At 40.3% G+C, this 18771-nt stretch overlaps 2 protein-coding genes across 2 annotated transcripts in view; both read right to left on the reverse strand.

Annotated features, from left to right (window-relative positions):
- Positions 1-2535: 2535 nt before the first annotated feature.
- LOC114365059 (uncharacterized) lies at positions 2536-6083 on the reverse strand. The gene is made up of 3 exons (XM_028321511.1): positions 6056-6083; positions 5312-5536; positions 2536-4337 (listed from the first exon to the last, which is right to left on the reverse strand). Exons 1-3 carry the CDS (start codon positions 6081-6083, stop codon positions 2536-2538), a joined length of 2055 nt encoding a protein of 684 aa, XP_028177312.1.
- A 2208-nt stretch (positions 6084-8291) lies between these two features.
- LOC114365055 (fatty acyl-CoA reductase wat) overlaps positions 8292-18771 on the reverse strand; it is a 38836-nt gene continuing 28356 nt past the window's right edge. The window contains exons 3-11 of the mRNA XM_028321507.1: positions 17569-17662; positions 17002-17124; positions 15917-16071; positions 15168-15284; positions 13683-13792; positions 13154-13215; positions 12562-12781; positions 10970-11150; positions 8292-8942 (exon numbers count right to left, since the gene is read on the reverse strand). Of these exons, the coding sequence (XP_028177308.1) occupies positions 8585-8942; positions 10970-11150; positions 12562-12781; positions 13154-13215; positions 13683-13792; positions 15168-15284; positions 15917-16071; positions 17002-17124; positions 17569-17662 (1420 nt within the window). The 3' untranslated portion in view covers positions 8292-8584. The remainder of the gene's footprint in view (positions 8943-10969; positions 11151-12561; positions 12782-13153; positions 13216-13682; positions 13793-15167; positions 15285-15916; positions 16072-17001; positions 17125-17568; positions 17663-18771) is intronic.

Below are 18771 nucleotides of genomic sequence, written 5' to 3' on the forward strand. Positions count from 1 at the left end.
ACAATGTAAGTTTTAATACCAGATTTACTGACCTTGTACCGAAGGAATGGAAAGTATTAGAAAGTTACTGCCGCAGCAAAGGTGTTAAGGGAGGCCTATGTTCAGCAGTGAACATCCTGTGGCTGAAATGATGATGATGATGAACGGTTTTTCCATTACAGTGTGATTGCGTCACTCGAGCACCTTTGTCCAAATTCAAACTGTACGGGAACCTTCACTTTAAGAAAATAAAGGTGAGTTTCGGCAGAGTAAATATAAATGAGTAGGTCATCTTCATAGAAACGCACCGAGCGCGGTTTGTATGTAAGCGCAACCACGACTGGCTCACCGCTAATCACCGCTAAATTTTGTCAGTGTGTGCATGAGCGCCGTATACGTGTTGGCGCGCTTACATACAAACCGCGCCCGTGCGTTTCAATGAAGATGACCTACTCATTTGTATTTACTCTGGTTTCGGTACGCGAACCGAAATCTGAGCGCTGAGTGTGAGTTTACATTAAAATGGTCACTAGTGAGCGCGTAAAAAATGATATTAAAAAATGTATGACGGATTGTAGGTACAGCGCCCCTAGCGGAAACGTTCAAGAACTAAAATTTTCATAGATTTTTTTAACGCGCTTTCTAGTGAGGACGTTTGATGACACTCTCCATTGCATCAGTTATTCGACACACATTCTCTGCTTTGCACCGCTTTGGTGGAAATCGGGCCTTAGGCCCATCTATCTCCAGTGTCAGAGTGACGTGCTAATTTTGGAACACCCTGTATGGAACGAGGACATTTTTAATCACATTGTTTTTGTTGATTTGGTGTTTAAATTAATAAAACATTGAAGGTGGGCCCAGTTGCTGGAAGAAAAAAATATTTAAAAGTCAAACCGGTGAGTTGGCCCGTGGACCAAGCTAAAAGTGGGCCAAGTCGCTGAAAGACTCCCAGTGTGACGTGCTAATTTTGGGACACCTTATGGAACAAACGGGACTATTCCTACCTCTCGTTCCCACCACTGCAACTCCTGTGTAGCCAGGATCTACAGCTTGACCGCCGTAAAAACCCAACCAGTGAAGGTCAAGTTTGTCCCGGGGAAAGTTAAACTGTCATTGGACCCGCAACGAAACGAAAACAAAACGAAATCAGTAGAAACCCTTTACGGAATAGGGAGGGGACATTATAATGACATTTTTGACTTTGACTTTGATGGTTTTATACTCCTTTTTGCAGGTGGTGCCTCCACGGTACGTGACGACTACCACGGAAGAGACATCGACACTGTGCCCCCCCTGCGAGGTGTGCCCAGTTTGTAATACATAGATAAAGCTTTAAATAATTATACAAAATGAAAAATTTGTTTGTTGCTAGTTTTATTTTCGGCGTTCTTCATACTAAAGGATGAAGTACACTTAAGAGCCCGGAAACGGACCGTAATCGTATCATATCGAGGCATATTCTGTTGTGAAATTCCGTACAGCGACGCACACTTATTCGCAGTGATACGTAAACGCCTCGCCTCGCGGGAAACGGCCATACGTAGTAAGGTCGGGTGGTCACCATTGTACGTTCGTTCGTTTCAGCCAAATAACGTCTACTGTTGGAGAAAGGCCTCCCCTAAGGCTGGTCTGACCGGTCCTGCGCTGTTCGCATCCAAGTTCTTCCCGCGACCTTCACCAGATCGTTGGTCAACCTAGTGGGAGGCCTGCCCACGCTACGTCTTAAATTTTCATAATGATTGACAGCCCGACCGACCCAACAATCGGCAGACTAATGCCCGTTTTCACCATCAAGAATCCCTAATTTTTGAGTGACCCCTAGGAAAACAAAATTCCTGTTATTTGTTACCATAGGGGTCACTTAAAAATTAAGGATTGGTGGTGAAAACGGGCATAAAAGTCTGTATCTACGGGGTGTCTTAACCGCCAACCTATATCAAAAGCGATGCGTCCCATAGCTTGGCGCCTGGAACAATGATAGAATCTGAATATTCTACTCACCACAATAAAGATGAAGCCAAACCTTTACATAGGGGGGGCATGGTCTTGGTGGTAATTGCTGACGTAGTGAGGTCAGCATTGCCTACAAAATGCCAATAAACCATCTGCTGTGTTAAGTAGTGAAACACCGATGTAGCAGAACCCCGGCCAGTCCACGTCATCCACGTCCTCGTCGTCCACCCTGGGACCTGCTGCAGCCACGCTCTGTGTGCCCACTACCTAGACTTGCAGCTGAGCTGAGGATGCAGGGCGAAAGGCGAGTATTCTGCGCCTGAAAACAGAATCCCATCACTAGGGAGGATACCCGGAAAAAACCGAGCGAGTCCAGAAGCTCTGAGGTGGCAGCCCCACCACCGGACTAGGGTACAGCAGGTTAATCACGCACTTGCCCGAAAATACTCGATTAACGAAACGAACACATCAGAAAACCGGACTGTTGTGGACGCTCTCTGCCTCATCTAGGGGACATAGGACCATAAGTCAAAGTAAGTCAAACCTGTACATGATACATAATTTATTATTAAAACTACAGACATAACTATAAAATTCTAACTACAGCGAACTTCTAGAGTCTTTAGTAATCTTCATACTTTTCAGATAATCGGATTCGTTATTAGAAGAATACACAGACGCGTGTGACATATGGATCAGCTCCACGTCTAAATTGGTACTGGACTTCTTGACACCAGGGTCTGAAGACGGCCCGTGCTTTGATTTTCTATGCAGCAACGAAAGGACATTCTTCACGACATTATTCTTAGACGTCTTACTCGAAACCTCCGAAGATACTGATGCAGCTTTGCCCTCAATCGATTGGCTGGAAAACGAATATTTGGACAGATCTTCACCAGCCAGAAATATAAGACCGCGTTCCGACAAAAAATCGTCGATTGAGTCGTTCGAAAAAGCCGCCTGAGCACCTCTTTCTATAGACGGAACTGTACCTTTTTTGCTTTTGTCCGATCTGAAGATTCCTAGTTTTTTACTGTGCGTACTTGGTTTGAAGCCTGTCAAATTTGAATTGGCGTCCATGTTGTAGTTGTAGCTGTGACATTTTATTTCCTTCTCCGACGTTTCTCCCTGCATTTCGTCGTAGTCTTTCCCTTCCCTTCTCTCTCTGAGTCTACTATCTATCTTCCTAACTATACTTTTAACTATATGCCTCTTTTCTGGTTTAGGTTTGTGAGGTTTTTCATTTTCGAAATTGACTTTCGCACTGCTCTGCTTCCTTGATTGACTGCTAGAGTTTTGGTAAGATGGTTCCCGAATAGATTCTATTGTATCATGTCTGTTTAGCTTTTCGTCTTCAGTAGTTATTTCTGGAATAGCTTCAGACTTCGCTGGCTTACTACTCCAGTCTCGCCTGGTCAGGCATTTCGATAGAATGTCATCAGACATGCTCATCTTAACGTTGTTTTTCCTCTCTTTCTGACATGCTTTGTAGCATTTGATTTTTTTGTCTATATTCGAGGATTCGCTGAAATATTGGAACTCTGTAGTTTCTGTATCGATGTTACTGGTGCAAATCAATGGAGTAGTTACTGATGCATCTTGGCGGTAGTTGAAGAACTTCCTAATGACCTTCTTCTTGTGGCAGCCACCACATTTCTTTGATAAGCAGTAAATCATCATGCAAATCAAGAAACATTGTATTGAAATGACTACACCGAACGCTATAAGTGTCAGTCTATTCGTGATGAAGTATTTGGTCATTAAAAACTTCAGACCCTTTTTCTTAATAGCTTCAAGTTTAGATGGGTCATACCTCAACTCAAAATCTTCGTTTGCCAGTTGAGAAATCTTCGAGAGAGCATCTTGAGATTTGTACAACTGTTTAAACGTATAATTCATAGGAACAGCTGGATTTTGACTTTTAGTGTTTTTGATAATAAGAATATCTTTAGGTTTTCTTTCTTTATGGCTGGTTAGTTCTTTTATTAATTCAAGATCTTTACTTGAAACAGCTTTTCCATAAATGCATTTATTCTTCTTCAAATCTAAAATGACGTTTGGCACTTCATCTTTGGAATCAGATACACAGCTTGGAACGTCTGTACACCTCTTCGTTTTGTTATCAAAATACGGTCGTTTTCCATTGTAATAAGATTCGCAATCGACTGGTTTGCAATCGTTGAGTGGGTCTTCGTCTATTCGCTTACAAAGCGTCACATTATCCGGTACCTCCATTGCCTGCTTTATGTTCTTCAGTCGTGTATCAAAAGATATTTTGACTGTATCACGCATAGTCCCTCTCTGCCTGTTCTTAGGCTTGGAATCGAGATAGACGATACAATGTCCTTTTCTTTCGAATAGGTCAATTAACGGTGCTACTAACTTCAATGTTTTGGTTGTACCTTGAAAAGAAATAAAAGCAGTTTCAAGATTACATCGATTTGGAGATGAATTTGTTGAAATAAATGCGTAAATAAAATTAAAACTACAAGATAAAGTTCATGCTGAAATGGCGTCTGCTCAAATTTTGATAGGGAGGGACATATTAAATACTGAATTTTTAAGTCTTGAAGAGGAGTAACGCCCGTATTCACAAACATTACTATGAGGTCTCTCAGTGCGCGACGCACAGGGTGACACACGAACCAATCACAGAGCTATATTTAACGCTGTACGTTCGATTGGCTGCGCACTTACTTAAAGCAAGCATTATTTGTGAATACGGGTGATAGAAGATAGAGAACAAAAAATAATAACATAGAACTATAAACTGAATTCCTAAAGATGTCTGGCAAAGATCGTTTCTGTGCCTAAATTGCGCCATTCCAAGTTTCCCATTGTAGTAACTGATTGTGTTTTATCAGCTTTCATGTGATGTTCACTAAAACTATCTCTCTATCTGATCTATTATGTTAGTGGCCATCAAGTTGTAGATCCTGGCTACACAGGAGTTGCATTCTACGGGACTACTCCCACCTCTCGTTCCCACCGCTGCAACTCCTGTGTAGCCAGGTAATACAGCTTGACCGCCAATAACCCAACCAGCGAGACCAACCAAGAATGGTGGGGCGCGTCTTCCTGGATGAAACGATCTATACCTAAGGCAAGAAAATAAGCACGTATGTACCTCCAGGGATACGGGACTATTCCCACCTCTCGTTCCCACCGCTGCAACTCCTGTGTAGCCAGGATCTACAGCTTGACCGCCAATAACCCAACCAGTGAAGGCCAAGTTTGTCCCGGGGGAAAGTTAAACTGTCATTGGACCCGCAACGAAATTAATCAGAAGAACATAGGAGGAGTTCGAAATTAAGGTGCGACTTCCCTCCATTGCAAAGCGGATGACAGGTGACAAACAAAGGTTTAAAACCTGTACCTCCAGGGACAGTCTCCACACAGTCTCCGATCATTTCCACCACTTCACAGTCTTCTTCCGACTCCGTATCCAAACAGCACTGGTCCGGAGTCATCTCTATATTGAAATCCTCATCAGCAGTATTGTTGACATCAGCAAAAAACACCAAACCAGCCGCGCAAGGAGAAATGTTTTCAACCCCTTTATTTTCAACTATCAAATCTTTGTTGCCGTTTGTGGATAACTCTTCAAAATGCATAAAAAAAGTCATAATACATAAAAAATATTTGTAAAAAGACATCTGGGTAAGTTGGTACAAATGACATGATTTGTCAATGATGACGCGATGAATGATCTTTGGGATCAGTCTTTGGGAATATCTATGGTTTATAGTTTGTGGACGTTCAAACCTCTATGGTTCTGTGATTCTCAAACTTTTCGGCGATGCAACCCCCATCGAAACTTTAAACTTTTTTTATAGTTCTATTGCAACTCAGTCAGTGCCTGAGGTAGGGAACGGCACGAGAGGGGTGACATTGGCATATTATGACGTGACAGAGCATACAAATACAGATGACCTAAAATGAACTGTCGTACCAAACTCATTGACAGAGGGGCGCCACCATCGTTCAACTGTATAGTTTCCAACATGGCAAAAATCGGAACCAGCGATCCGGTATTGACTGTGGCGCCCCACTGTCAATGTCATCGACAGGACAGTTCAGTATTTTGGAACTATAGATGACATAAAATGAACTGTCGTACCAAACTCAATGACAGGGGGCGCTACCATCGTTCAACTATAATTATGGTTTCAACATGGCAAAAATCGGAACCAGCGATCCGGTATTGACGGTGGCGCCCCACTGTCAATGTCATGGATAGGACAGTTCAGTATTTTGGAACTATATGGAAGCGGCACGGGAGAAGTAGAGAGCATACAAATATAGATGAGCTAAACTAAACTGTCCCACCAAACAGGGCAGATATGTACCATCCTAGACTGCATCTCACTTAACACCAGGTGCGATTGCGGTCAAATACCTGCCTTGTCTAGCATAAAAAAAATACTCATTGACAGAGGGGCGCCACCATCGTTCAACTGTGTAGTTTCCAACATGGCAAAAATCGGAACCAGCGATCCGGTATTGACGGTGGCGCCCCGCTGTTAATGTCACGGATAGGACAGTTCAATAAATTGAGTCTATATCAGGGGTGGCCAGCTTGATTAGACATAAGATCTACATCTACACTTACATACTTCTTGAAATCTTAAATGGAACAGCATAGTTTAGACCTATAGCCTCAAAATATATTTTTGGAGAATATTATTTTACTTTTAAAACTGTTTTAAACGTTAAAAAAAACAACATCTGCAATACACATTTTTATTAATGTATCATAAATAAAAAATAATTATAAAATGGCATCTAAATTATTACTAATACAACTGAGCAAATCCTTTATTATTTATCACATATTGGTTTAATAAAAAAATCCAATCACCTATAAAACCTACGCTAGCGCCACTAGTGTCAGTTTTGGGAAACTATTTATTTTATTTGTTTAATTATTTATTCATTTATTGCACATAAATAGGTAGGTACGTAATATACAGTGTGTCCGGGCATGTAGTGATCAAACTTTAAGGGCGTAATCTATGGACAATTTTATCGATGAAAATACTTCAAATTTGGGGCCTGACCCATTTCTCGAAAAATTACATCGATTTAAGTTTTTATTTTTTAGTTTACACCTCTTCATTAAAAAACAAGTGAAAGCGTGGGTAGCTTAACATTAATAGGCAAATATTTTATATCATGCGATAGCCAATAAAATTATCTATTAGTAGAAGAAGAAAGCAGACACAAGTTTCATACATTTTATGGGAGTAAGAATGGATTTAATTAGAAAAATACATTACTTTTTTCACTTCTTTTTCAGTTATTTTCCAACACAAGAAAAACCAGGTCGTTAAGGTATGTTTTATTTGCATTGTATTTTTTTGTAGAATAGCTCAAATACTAAAAATACAATGCAAATAAAACATACCTTAACGACCTGGTTTTTCTTGTGTTGGAAAATAACTGAAAAAGAAGTGAAAAAAGTAATGTATTTTTCTAATTAAATCCATTCTTACTCCCATAAAATGTATAAAACTTGTGTCTGCTTTCTTCTTCTACTAATAGATAATTTTATTGGCTATCGCATGATATAAAATATTTGCCTATTAATGTTAAGCTACTCACGCTTTCACTTGTTTTTTAAAGAAGAGGTGTAAACTAAAAATTAAAAACTTAAATCGATGTAATTTTTCGAGAAATGGGTCAAGCCCCAAATTTAAAGTATTTTCATCGATAAAATTGTCCATAGATTACGCCCTTAAAGTTTGATCACTACGTGCCCGGACACACTGTATTATTAGGTACTATGTACTAACTACACTCAAAGTATCAACGATTTAAAATTAGTGGCGCTAGGATAGAAAATTGTTTTATTTATTATAATAAATTCACACATTAATGTTTTACAATTACTTAAATATTAAAGCATGTACAAACATGAGTCACCTTAGAGAGTTAAAAAAATATAAATAGATTGAAAATAAGTAGCTAAAACTGTTATTTTGTAATAAAATTGTTCATAACTACCAACAAAAGTACTACAACCTTATCGAATAAGTAAGTACTAAAGTCTAAAGCCCGGTATGTGAGCACGTATAATTTTGTCCAATGACCCTGCGACGGGCGGCCGCAGTTAGTGTGCGAGCCCTTTGTATTATAGTACAAAGTCGAACTAAAGTTAAAATAAATTAAATACAAAGATTTAAAAAATACAAAAAAATATTGAGCCTCTTTTATAAAAGAAAGCACAGTTTAAAAACAAGTGACGTATGGGTACAGACTTATTTACATCGATTGCAAAATTATATTAATTTAAATCTTGTACTAACGACATAAAGTTCAAAGTCCAACGTGAAAAGTTGTCATTTCTTGAAAAAAATGTGGTCTCTGGTTCTCAAACTTCAAAGAATTGCCCCCAGAGGGCTTTAAGGAGTTCTTGAATATTTAACTTATATCTATCTTTTAGTTCAGGCAGAAAAAAACTGCATTAGAAAGTTTGGGATTACAAATTGTAGCCCTATAGCAAACATTTTAAACACAATAAAGTATATTTTTAGCCCTGTACACACTGTTTATTGCAATTAACAAAATTATCAATTGAATTTAAATACAACAGACCCTAAAACTGATTCAATAGTCTTCAAACATTACCTTAAAACTTATGACAAAATTAGAGAACTAAACTGAACATATAACTTAAAACCCCCCATAACAACCTTAAAACTCCTAATGATAATAGACAGCAGAAGGTGTAATGCAAGTAACGTAGCCTAGTATGTTTCGTGACACTTTTGGGAACAGTGTCCAGAGGATCTTTTAGGAGGTACACCCTGATACCTCTGACGTAGCTGTAGAAATAATCGTTCCAGTTCAAATTCGACATATCGAAGTCGAAAAGGCGTTTGTCTGCGTCGCATAGCTCGCTGAACAGATTCTGAGTGTTGCGGTTGTAGAATTTCCACTGTTTTAGCGCGAAGTAAGCGAGCACTTCGGAGAATTTCGATATTTTCGTGTAGGCTTTTCTTAACCTGGAATAAAGAAAACTTTCAAATAATAATAATTTATTCACATGACCATAATCATCATCATCATCATCTCAGCCATAGGACGTCCACTGCTGAACATAGGCCTCCCCCAATGCTTTCCATGTTGCCCGGTTGGTAGCGGCCTGCTATGATCATTGACCATAATTATTATACTAATATTATAAATGCGAAAATAACTCTGTCTTTCTGTCTGTGTCGCTTTCACGCCTAAACCACTGAACCGATTTTGATATTTGGCAAAGAGATAGTATGAGTCTCGGGAAAAGATATAGGATAGTTTTTATCCCATTTTTTGAAATAGGGACGCGCGCTATCAAGTTTTTCTGTCACATACAAAATTCGAAAAGTATCTAGTTAAAAATAATGTTTACAAATCGTCAAATATTACAATAAGAAATTGAAACAGAGGGGTTGCGTATAGTTTGAGAAACAGTTGCTTATGAAGGCATGGTAGAAAATTCGTTTTCTGTAGTTGTGATAATAATATAGTTCCAAAATACTGAACTGTCCTATCCATGACATTGACAGTGGGGCGCCACCGTCAATACTGGATCGCTAGTTCCGATGTTTGCCATGTTGGAAACCATATAGTTGAACGATGGTAGCGCCCCACTGTCATTGAGTTTGGCGGGACAGTTCAGCGTGGGTCATCTATATAGGGGTTATTTTTAACAAAAAATAACCTGTAATTATCATCCTATGTCCCGGTGACTGTAACTATAGATCTAGTGTTTAAGAGCGTTTACGCCGTTTGGGGTAAAAACAGTACTTTTTCAACTCGTTACAATCATTAACCAGTAATACTACAAATATGTTATAGGCATAGGCATAAATAGTTAGGCAATTTCGTTGTCTAAATAGTTAATTGAGAAAATATTGCGATTAGTTTAGTATTTAAGAATTCTATCAAGATAAGTCCACACAGGTTTTGTAAATTTCCACTTTAGCGTCAGTTTACAAGCTGAAATTTTTATAAAAATACTGTGAAAACGATTTAACAAACATTTATATCCTATAGCATAGATCCTTGGGCAAATAGTTATCTGAGAAAATTTTTAGATTTAAGCATTTTACAATAAGAAATCACAAATGAAAAGAACGTGAAATACCCAAAAATCAAAGTGATTTTTTCACCAATATTCTTCCTTTATTCAACATAATAATAGCTTAATATAATAAAACAACATCTTCTTTAAAATATTTACTTTGAAACGATATTTAATTCATTGTTATTGTTTTGCTATAAACATTTGAAAACTATTAAAAAACGCCGCGCGCGAATCATTTCCAATGATGCCCCTTGAAACGCCGCGCTTCGCGTAAACGCTCTTTGAGGTATGGGAGTGGCACGGGAGGGTAAGTTTTGAGACGTCAAATTTCAGATTTTTATGATAAGTTATGTTACGTCAATTGTTATACTATTGTACAGACCTATAGTTGTTATTTAAAGTTAAAAACAAGCTCCATGTAAGCCATCTGACTGTGAGTCTAGCAGTTGAATACGACCAGTCTCCATTTTTCTGAATATTATGCGGCTAAGGTACAAAGTAGGCGAACATCAGGCCTCCCCAACCCGTCTGGCCAGCGTGGGGAGGGTAGGACAAATTTTCCATTTAAGTATTTATGCTTCAGGTAAAGCAGATAGTGCAGCCCGTTACCAACCGGGCGATATAAAAATCATTAGGGGAGACCTATGTTCAGCGGTGGACGTCCTGTGGCAGAAATGATGATGATGAAGAGAGTATCGAGTTCTTGACTAAGTACTAAGACTAATGCCCGTTTTCACCATCTATCCCTAATTTTGAAGTGACCCCTATGTAAACAAAATTCCTGTTATTTGTTACCATAGGGGTCACTTAAAAATTAGGGGTTGATGGTGAAAACGGGCATTAGTCTTACCCCTTAAGCATTACCCCTATGGTAACACATAACAGGAATGGTGATTTCATAGGGGTCACTTAAAAATTTGGGATTGAAAACGGGCATAAGTGATGAAAGAAGATACTCACATAGGCTTCTTCCCAATAAGCATAGCGATTCCGTCGATGATGTACGCCGGTAGCCAATGCAGAAAGAAGCAGTACATCGTGTAGAGCCACCTTGAAGCAGTCAGCTTGAACAGGTAGTAGTACACGGCTTGACTCGGTGGCACGTCGAGACCGTTCGTCTCTGTGTACGACATGAACTTCTCTGTAACAAAATAAGTTTTATTAGAATCGTTAGCCGTGTGGTGACGGCAGAGTAGAATACATTTGTCACCAACCCCTACTCTTCCCGCGGGTGTCGTAAGAGGCGACTTAGGTACTACACATCAAACAGAGAACGGGCAGCAGCGCTTTCTAAAAAACATCAATCTTTTAAACTGCGATCTCCAACCCGCCTGCCAAGCGTGGGGATTATGGCAAAACCCTCTACTATAGTGGAGGAGGCTCATAGTCCAGCAGTGGACTGTAAAGGGCTGTTGATGATGAATCGCTACTTCTTCTTGTCGACCGACAACAAACCTACACAGCGTCCAGCCCAAAACTCAAACAAGAATGGCGTACCTACTCAGTACCCTTAAATAAATTTTCCTGCGTGCAGTTGTTTGTTTGTTGTTTGTTGTGCAGAATCCCTACTAATAATTATTATAAATTAATGCGAAAGTAGGTAACTATATCTGTCTGTGTGGCTTTCACGCCTAAACCACTGAACCGATTTTGATGAAATTTGACATAGAGATAGTTTGAGTCGGAAAAGAATATAGGATAGTTTTTATCCCGGTTTTTGAAACAGGCACGCGCGCGATAAAGGTTCATCCAGTGTCTAAGTAGCTCAGTTGTAAGAGCAGTCGCCCGGCAAGCAGAAGGTCGTGGGTTCGAGTCCCGCCTTAGGCCGTATACAGAAAGAAAGCTGGAAGGTTATAAGCGCTTGTCCCTTCATTCACAAAGGAAGCAAGTTGAATGGCATTTTTCTATGGCAGCGTCCAGCACTGACCAGCGCGTGTTGAAACTTGTCGGCGCCGTTCTACGCTTATCGGCGCGCGTTCATATACTTAATTATTTTCCTGCGCGGGTTACCAGCGCTGTCAAGCACCGGTAAGCGCTTATAAAAGACAATGCCGGAAATTGGCGTATTTTTTTTCGCGCGGCCATCGACCAAACCTTGTTTTTTGATAACAAAATAGTGTAGGTAATAAACCAAACTTACTGTGACATGTACAAATATTACACTATTTTTTTTTATTGCGCTGATTCTGCTCCACACTTATGTCTGGAGCCTATAATGGATGGTATTGTTTGTTTACACATACAATGTCACTATTTTGTTGCAATTTCTTACAAAACTTGCGCGCAAAAAGCAAATCTAGTATGTAAAATCATTAAACTTCTAATGCTCGTAACTCAGTTCAGACTGAGTTTAGAGGTATACATGTCACAGTAAGTTTGGTTTATTACACTATTTTGTAATCAAAAAACAAAGTTTGGTCGATGGCCGCGCGAAAAAAAAAGACGCCACCTTCCATACTAAATCTGGCATTGCCATTCCAGCTTTCTTTCTGTATATGGCCTTAGGCACTTCGATTATTTCAACTTGTTTATTTAAAAATAAGTTTACATACCCCATGTCAGTGGATTCTGTTCAGACGATACGTAGTTATACACAGGCGGCGGGAGATCCTGTGGTGGCGCATCTTCATGGTTCCCAGGGTACTCTTTAGCCGTCTTCCAGGCAGTTGCAATGCAGGCGTTGACCACCATGTCCCCTGGAACCAAGTCGGCGATCGCTTTGGGATCGCAGTGGAGCGCGTGGAGGAGGCCTATGGCTGCTCCTACTACCACCTGGAATAGAGGTTTAAATGGTTACTTAAGTATCATCATATGCTCATAAGATAGGCCCCCATAATTGATATTTATTGTCCGTGGTGCATATGTTATTAAACCTTTGTTTCCTGTCATCTCCGCTTTGCAATGGAGGGAAGTCGAACCTTAATTTCGAACTCCTCCCATGTTCTTCTGATTAATTTTGTTGCGGGTCCAATGACAGCTTAACTTTCCCCCGGGACAAACTTGACCTTCACTGGTTGGGTTGTTGGCGGTCAAGCTGTAGATCCTGGCTACACAGGAGTTGCAGCGGTGGGAACTAGAGGTGGGAATAGTCCCGTTTTGTCATGTTTTTAGGTTTCATTACTATTATAATAATGTTATACTTACACCAGTAGGTCCGTAAACGTTGTCGATCCACCCAGTCACAGGTTCTTTCACTGTTGCAATAACTGTAAAAAGAAAAATTAAGCCATAGCGTCAAAAAGCACCAATCACTCTATCTATGGGGGAATAGTAGAGTTTGTATCCAGACTTCTAAGTGATGATGATGATGATAATAATGACAGCGTCAATGATAAAATAATACATAATAACGCGAAAGAAATAAGTAACTACACTCGACATCAAATAAATCGCACCTCCCGCGACAAACACTTTCAAAAAACAAAAAAAAAAGATAGGGTCCTTCGTCCGTATTCATAAACTTTACTATGAGGTCTCACAGTGCACGTGGACGCAAAGGGTGACACACGAATCAATCACAAAGCTTTATTCAACGCTGTGCATTCGATTTGCTGCTTCACTTAAGCAAGCATCGTTTGTGAATACTGGCCTTTGAGTTTTTGACCAGGGGTGTCTTCACAGAGATCGTTCACAAAAATAATGATGACGATGATGATGATGAAAAAGTCCTTACCAATAGCGGGTCTGAAGACTGCTACGGGCAGTCCCTTGGAGTATTCCATGATTATATTTTCTGCCACTGATTTGGTGTACGCGTACGTGTTTGGGAAGTCACCAAGTAACCTGAGAACAATTTGAAATTATTGCGAAATTGGATAAATAATGGAAAAAGTTACAAAAACTTTTTGTCAGCACCAGCCTATATTAAAATATTTTGTCCCGAAGTGGTGATAGGGCAACGGGAATATTCCCAAATCGTTCCCCCCGCTGCAACTCCTGTGTAGCCAGGATCTACAGCTTGTCCGCCAATAACCCAACCAGTGAGGGTCAAGTTTGTCCCGGGGGAAAGTTAAACTGCGGTATCATAAGTATTTATTAGAATAATTCCTTAGTCATGCATACTCAATAGAACATTACTACTTCAAATATTTTTATAAGTTTTATTCATTTAAATAACCCTTGAACTCTGATCAAGCAAGTCTAAGTTGACTTGATTAATTTGAATAAAATAAATAGGTCTTCTTTAATATGGTAATTTATTCTACATCCTGATCTACGCGCTTAATGACATAATAATTTTGTATTAAAATTATAGGTAGGTAAACTTGTTGGTTTGTTATTATACCTATTTAGACGGCAACAGTAGCCCAAAGTTGTTAGTGTCGGTCTGCTTTTAGACTAGGTGCAGACCACCGATTTTTAGTTGACCAATAGTTGGGCCCGATCTTAATTTGTGCGAAGAATCGGCCGATATCAAATCGGTGTAATGTGCGCACTTCCATACAATACAATATGTCCGTGATTAAAATCCCGACCCAACTATCGGCCAACTAAAAGTCGGTGGTCTGCGCCTAGGTTAATGATGGATACCACAATAGTCTATAGTCTGAGCCCCCGATTACGGTAACTTTTAACGTTTCCAATCCAGACGCGCTTCATCGATTCTGCGATACGATTGGTCAAAACAGTTGACGTACGCTGTTGAACGACCAATCGTATCGCAGAATCGAGAAGCGTGTCTGGATTGGAGACGTTAAAAATTACCGTAATCGGGGCTCTGGTCTGCAAGCACGTAGAATTTTGTCCAATGACCCCAAGCTACCCATCCTTATCGCTCGCGCGTAATTATGTTGCTGTCGCGCTTTAGCAGTAGCGGGATTCGATCGACCCCCGTTCCTCGGATCTTGCTTCGGCCAATCCGACACCGACGCCATTGGGATATTGTCGCTTAAATATAGATAGGTATCTGTTCGGTTTGGTTGGTTTGGGCTTGTTCCAAGTCCGCCTGGCTAGCTACTACCATCTTACCTAAGTCTGTCGCCATAACAACAATGTTAACAGCATTGTTGTGTTCCGGCAGTTAGAGGTAAGATAGCCAGTTCCTCCGTGGTTGAGGATTCCGGGTGAAGCTCGCTTCCACCTTCGGCCTGATCGTCACTTACCATCAGGTGAGATACAGGCCAAGAGCTTCCTCGTTGTGGATAAAAAAAAATCTTACCCTGGAGTGATGTTGTTGATGATTTTCTCATCCATGGTCTCGACCAGGTCGATGAGCTTGTCTCCAGGCATGATGCTGGTGTAAAACTTCTCGTCTATCGTGTTGAGGGCGCAGTTACTGGAAAAGAAGCAGAAATTATTAATATCCTTACTATTTTTTATGCATTTGACCAGGCATGTATTTTACCACAATCGCACCTGGTGTTAAGTGAGATACAGTCTAGAATATCTGCTCTATAGGTGCCTATTCATGATCGTTTTGAAAAAAGCCGGATTATAGTTAGGTAATGTTCAGGAAAGACAGCAGCAGCCAGCGAATTCCAGTCCCTAGCTGTTCGCATTATAAAAGAGTTATCGAAACGCAGAAGTAATTATGTCTGTCTGTTACGCTTCCACGTCTAAACCACTGAACTGATTTTGATACACAGTTAAGTCAAAGGACATAGGATAGTTTTTGCTCCTGTTTTTGAAACAGGGACGCGTGCGATAAGTTTTGCTGTGAATGACTTTCATACGAGCGAAGCCGCGGGCAAAAGCTAGTAATAAAAGAGGAACGAGACTAATCCCACCTCTCTTTCTCACTGCTGCAACTCCTGTTATGGCAAGGATCTGCAGCATGACCTAACCAGTGAAGGTTGAGTAGTTCCGGGGATAGATTAAATGAATATACGAGGAGTTCGAAATCGTTCATTGAGGAAGTTCTGCAGTGATTGTCCTGTGGCTGAAATTATATTGGATTCCGAGTATTACCTGTAAGCAGTAGAAATGTGGACAACTGCCTTCAGCTTGCCACACGCTCTGGCCAGCTGGAAGATCTCCCTGGTGCCCCTGACGTTGATTTCCACGGCCGTCTTCAAGGGCTCGTCGAACCTGACGGTCGCTGCTCCGTGGAAGATGAATTCCACCTGCAATTATCCAGGTTTTAGTTAATACGATGAGTCATCAATCAATCATTACCATCAGGTTATACAGGGTGTTAGGTAAATGGGTACATGAGCCGACACTAGCACATGTTAACATGGGCATATAAATGGCATGGTGAACTCAGAAATTTGATATCATCATTTTAATTTTTTTAATTGTCATACAAAATAATTTTTTTAAAATCCGATTTGTATGAAAATTAAAATAATTAAAATGAAGATATCAATTTTCTGTTCACCATACCATTTATATGACCATGTTAACATGGGCTAGTGTCGGCTCATATACCCATTTACCTAACACCCTGTATAGTCTCCACTTCAGGAGGGTCCACTTTGTTCACCTTGATCACCCAGGTGATCAAAGTAGACTCCAGGCGATACTTTAGTGTCCTTTGATCACCTATGGATAAATCACCTAGTTGATTAAAGTGGACTTCTAATCCACGGGTGATCAAAGGACACCAAAGTGTCGCATGGAGTCCATTTTGATCACCTGGGTGATCAAATCCAGGTAATCAAAGTGGAATAGACCTTCAGGAGCACGACCCTCTCTAAGTTACCAGAGGCAAATGGAGGATTGACCTACATTCCTCACATAGCCAGATGAGTTAGGGAGGCATGATTTTCGTATAATTATGCTTATGTTACAAGAGAGTCAAGCGGCAGCGGGGTTCGAACCCGCGTTCCTCGTATCTGGAGTCCGCCTATCCGACACCGATACTATGTGCTATTGTTACCTATAAGATAGATTGGACATGGCTGACAATAGTGATTGAATTCCTTGCGCTGCTTCTTCTCAGCACTGGCCCATTTATTGTCCTGAAGCAGTGGTAGGCCAGGGTTAATACTGGGACGTGTAAAAGTGTTGAGTTTTTTATGAGTTTTAATATTTAAACTTGAACTACTTACATCGTTCATAACTTTGAGCCTATCCTGCTCGTTCATGCCGAGGCCAATTTGACCCACGTCTCCTTCTACCACCACGATCTTCTGAATGAAGTTGGGCCTCTCTTTCCTTAGTTTATCGTAGAGCTGAAACAGAAAGATATTTAGGAATTTAGTTGAAGTTACAATCTTTGTTGCGAATTTTAAGAGCCGCAATAAATGACCTGAATGCTCTTCTATCAACAGGCAATCGTAAAACGGATAGGTACAGTCAGCGCCAAATAGTTCATGACACCCAAAGTAGCCAAAAAGTTCGCAACACGTCTTTGTTATATTGTCAACTTTTTGGCCACTTTGGGTGTCACGAACTATGTATTTGAAGCTGACTCTCCCACAAGTTTGGACAAAGGATGTATTTTGAATTCGAGTTACTTTGACGCCCCTATTCACAAACGATGCTTGCTTAAGTGAAGCAGCAAATCGAACACACAGCGTTGGATAGAGCTCTGTGATTAGTTCGTGTCCACGCGCACTGTGTAACCTCATAGTAACGTTTGTGAATACGGGCGTAAGACATTGTATGAAACTTACCACGTCATCAAATTGTTCCTGTATTCTTTTGGTGGTGTCCTTGTTCTTCTTTGGTCGCGCCAGCATGTACAGTTTCTTGATATCTGGACATGATCTGAGGAAGAAGGAGAAATTGTTTTAAAGTGTTTTTATCTCATAAAAATCAAAATCAAAAATATTTATTCAGTTTAGACCACAAGAGTGGCACTTATGAACGTCAAATATAGCAAACATTAAAAAGAAAAGGTAGCCCTTAATAATATGGGGCACTTTACACGTCACCTTATATTTTAGGCCCTACCAGCGCTTCGAGACAAACATATTATTATGGTAAGTGCTGAGAAGAAACGCCGGAACAAACTCAGTCACCACTTATTGCCAGGAATTATCTAACGGTAACAATAACCAAATTCAAGTACATCAAATATGTGCAGACTGAACTGACCACGCATCCTTGTCATCATTTTACGGCTCTATACCTAATAGCCACTTCCACTTTTTTATGCAGAACAAGGTAGGTATTTGACTGCAATCGCACCTGATGTTAAGTGAGATGCAGTCTAAGATGGTACATTATTAAATTTGCCCTAGTGACTCTCGCCTTGAAAAGGCGCGGATTAGTGTTCAGAAAAGACAGACAAGACTTTTCACGAAGATGTCGTAAAATGCGACTTATGGAGAAATATGTGAACATCAGGCCTCCCCAACCCGTCAGGCCAGCGTGGGAAGTGTAGCCTAAATCTTCCATTTGCCTCTGGTTACATTGAAAAGATTCGTGCTCCTGAAGTGGATACCAAATGACCTGATAGCGATGTATCCAGCGATCCAGATGATGCCAACGGGATCCTATTAAAATAACCTCGCTGTCTGTAAGCAGGCTGTCTCATGAACCGTAATAGGTAGATAGTTAAATTCAGAGATTATGCAAAACAACTCCTCCAATGATTTTCACAAAGGCCGGTTGCTAGCGGCCTGCATCCAGCGCCTTCCTGCTACCTCTATGAGGTCGCCATCATTGGGGGAGGCCTATGTTCAGCAGTGGACGTCCTATGGCTGAAATGATGATGATGATGATGATGCAAAACAGCTATAGTTAAAAACAAATAGAAAATAAGTAACTAATTGTATGGTAGTTTAAGCTCTAGATCCGATATCCGTCATCCAATTTCTTTATTAATTTTCTAGATCCGTATTGTGACGGATTCGGAACGGAATCGGACGTAT

Source organism: Ostrinia furnacalis, unplaced genomic scaffold, assembly GCF_004193835.3.
Source record: "Ostrinia furnacalis isolate ACB-3 unplaced genomic scaffold, ASM419383v2 OfSCF7542, whole genome shotgun sequence".
Lineage (NCBI taxonomy): Eukaryota > Metazoa > Arthropoda > Insecta > Lepidoptera > Crambidae > Ostrinia > Ostrinia furnacalis.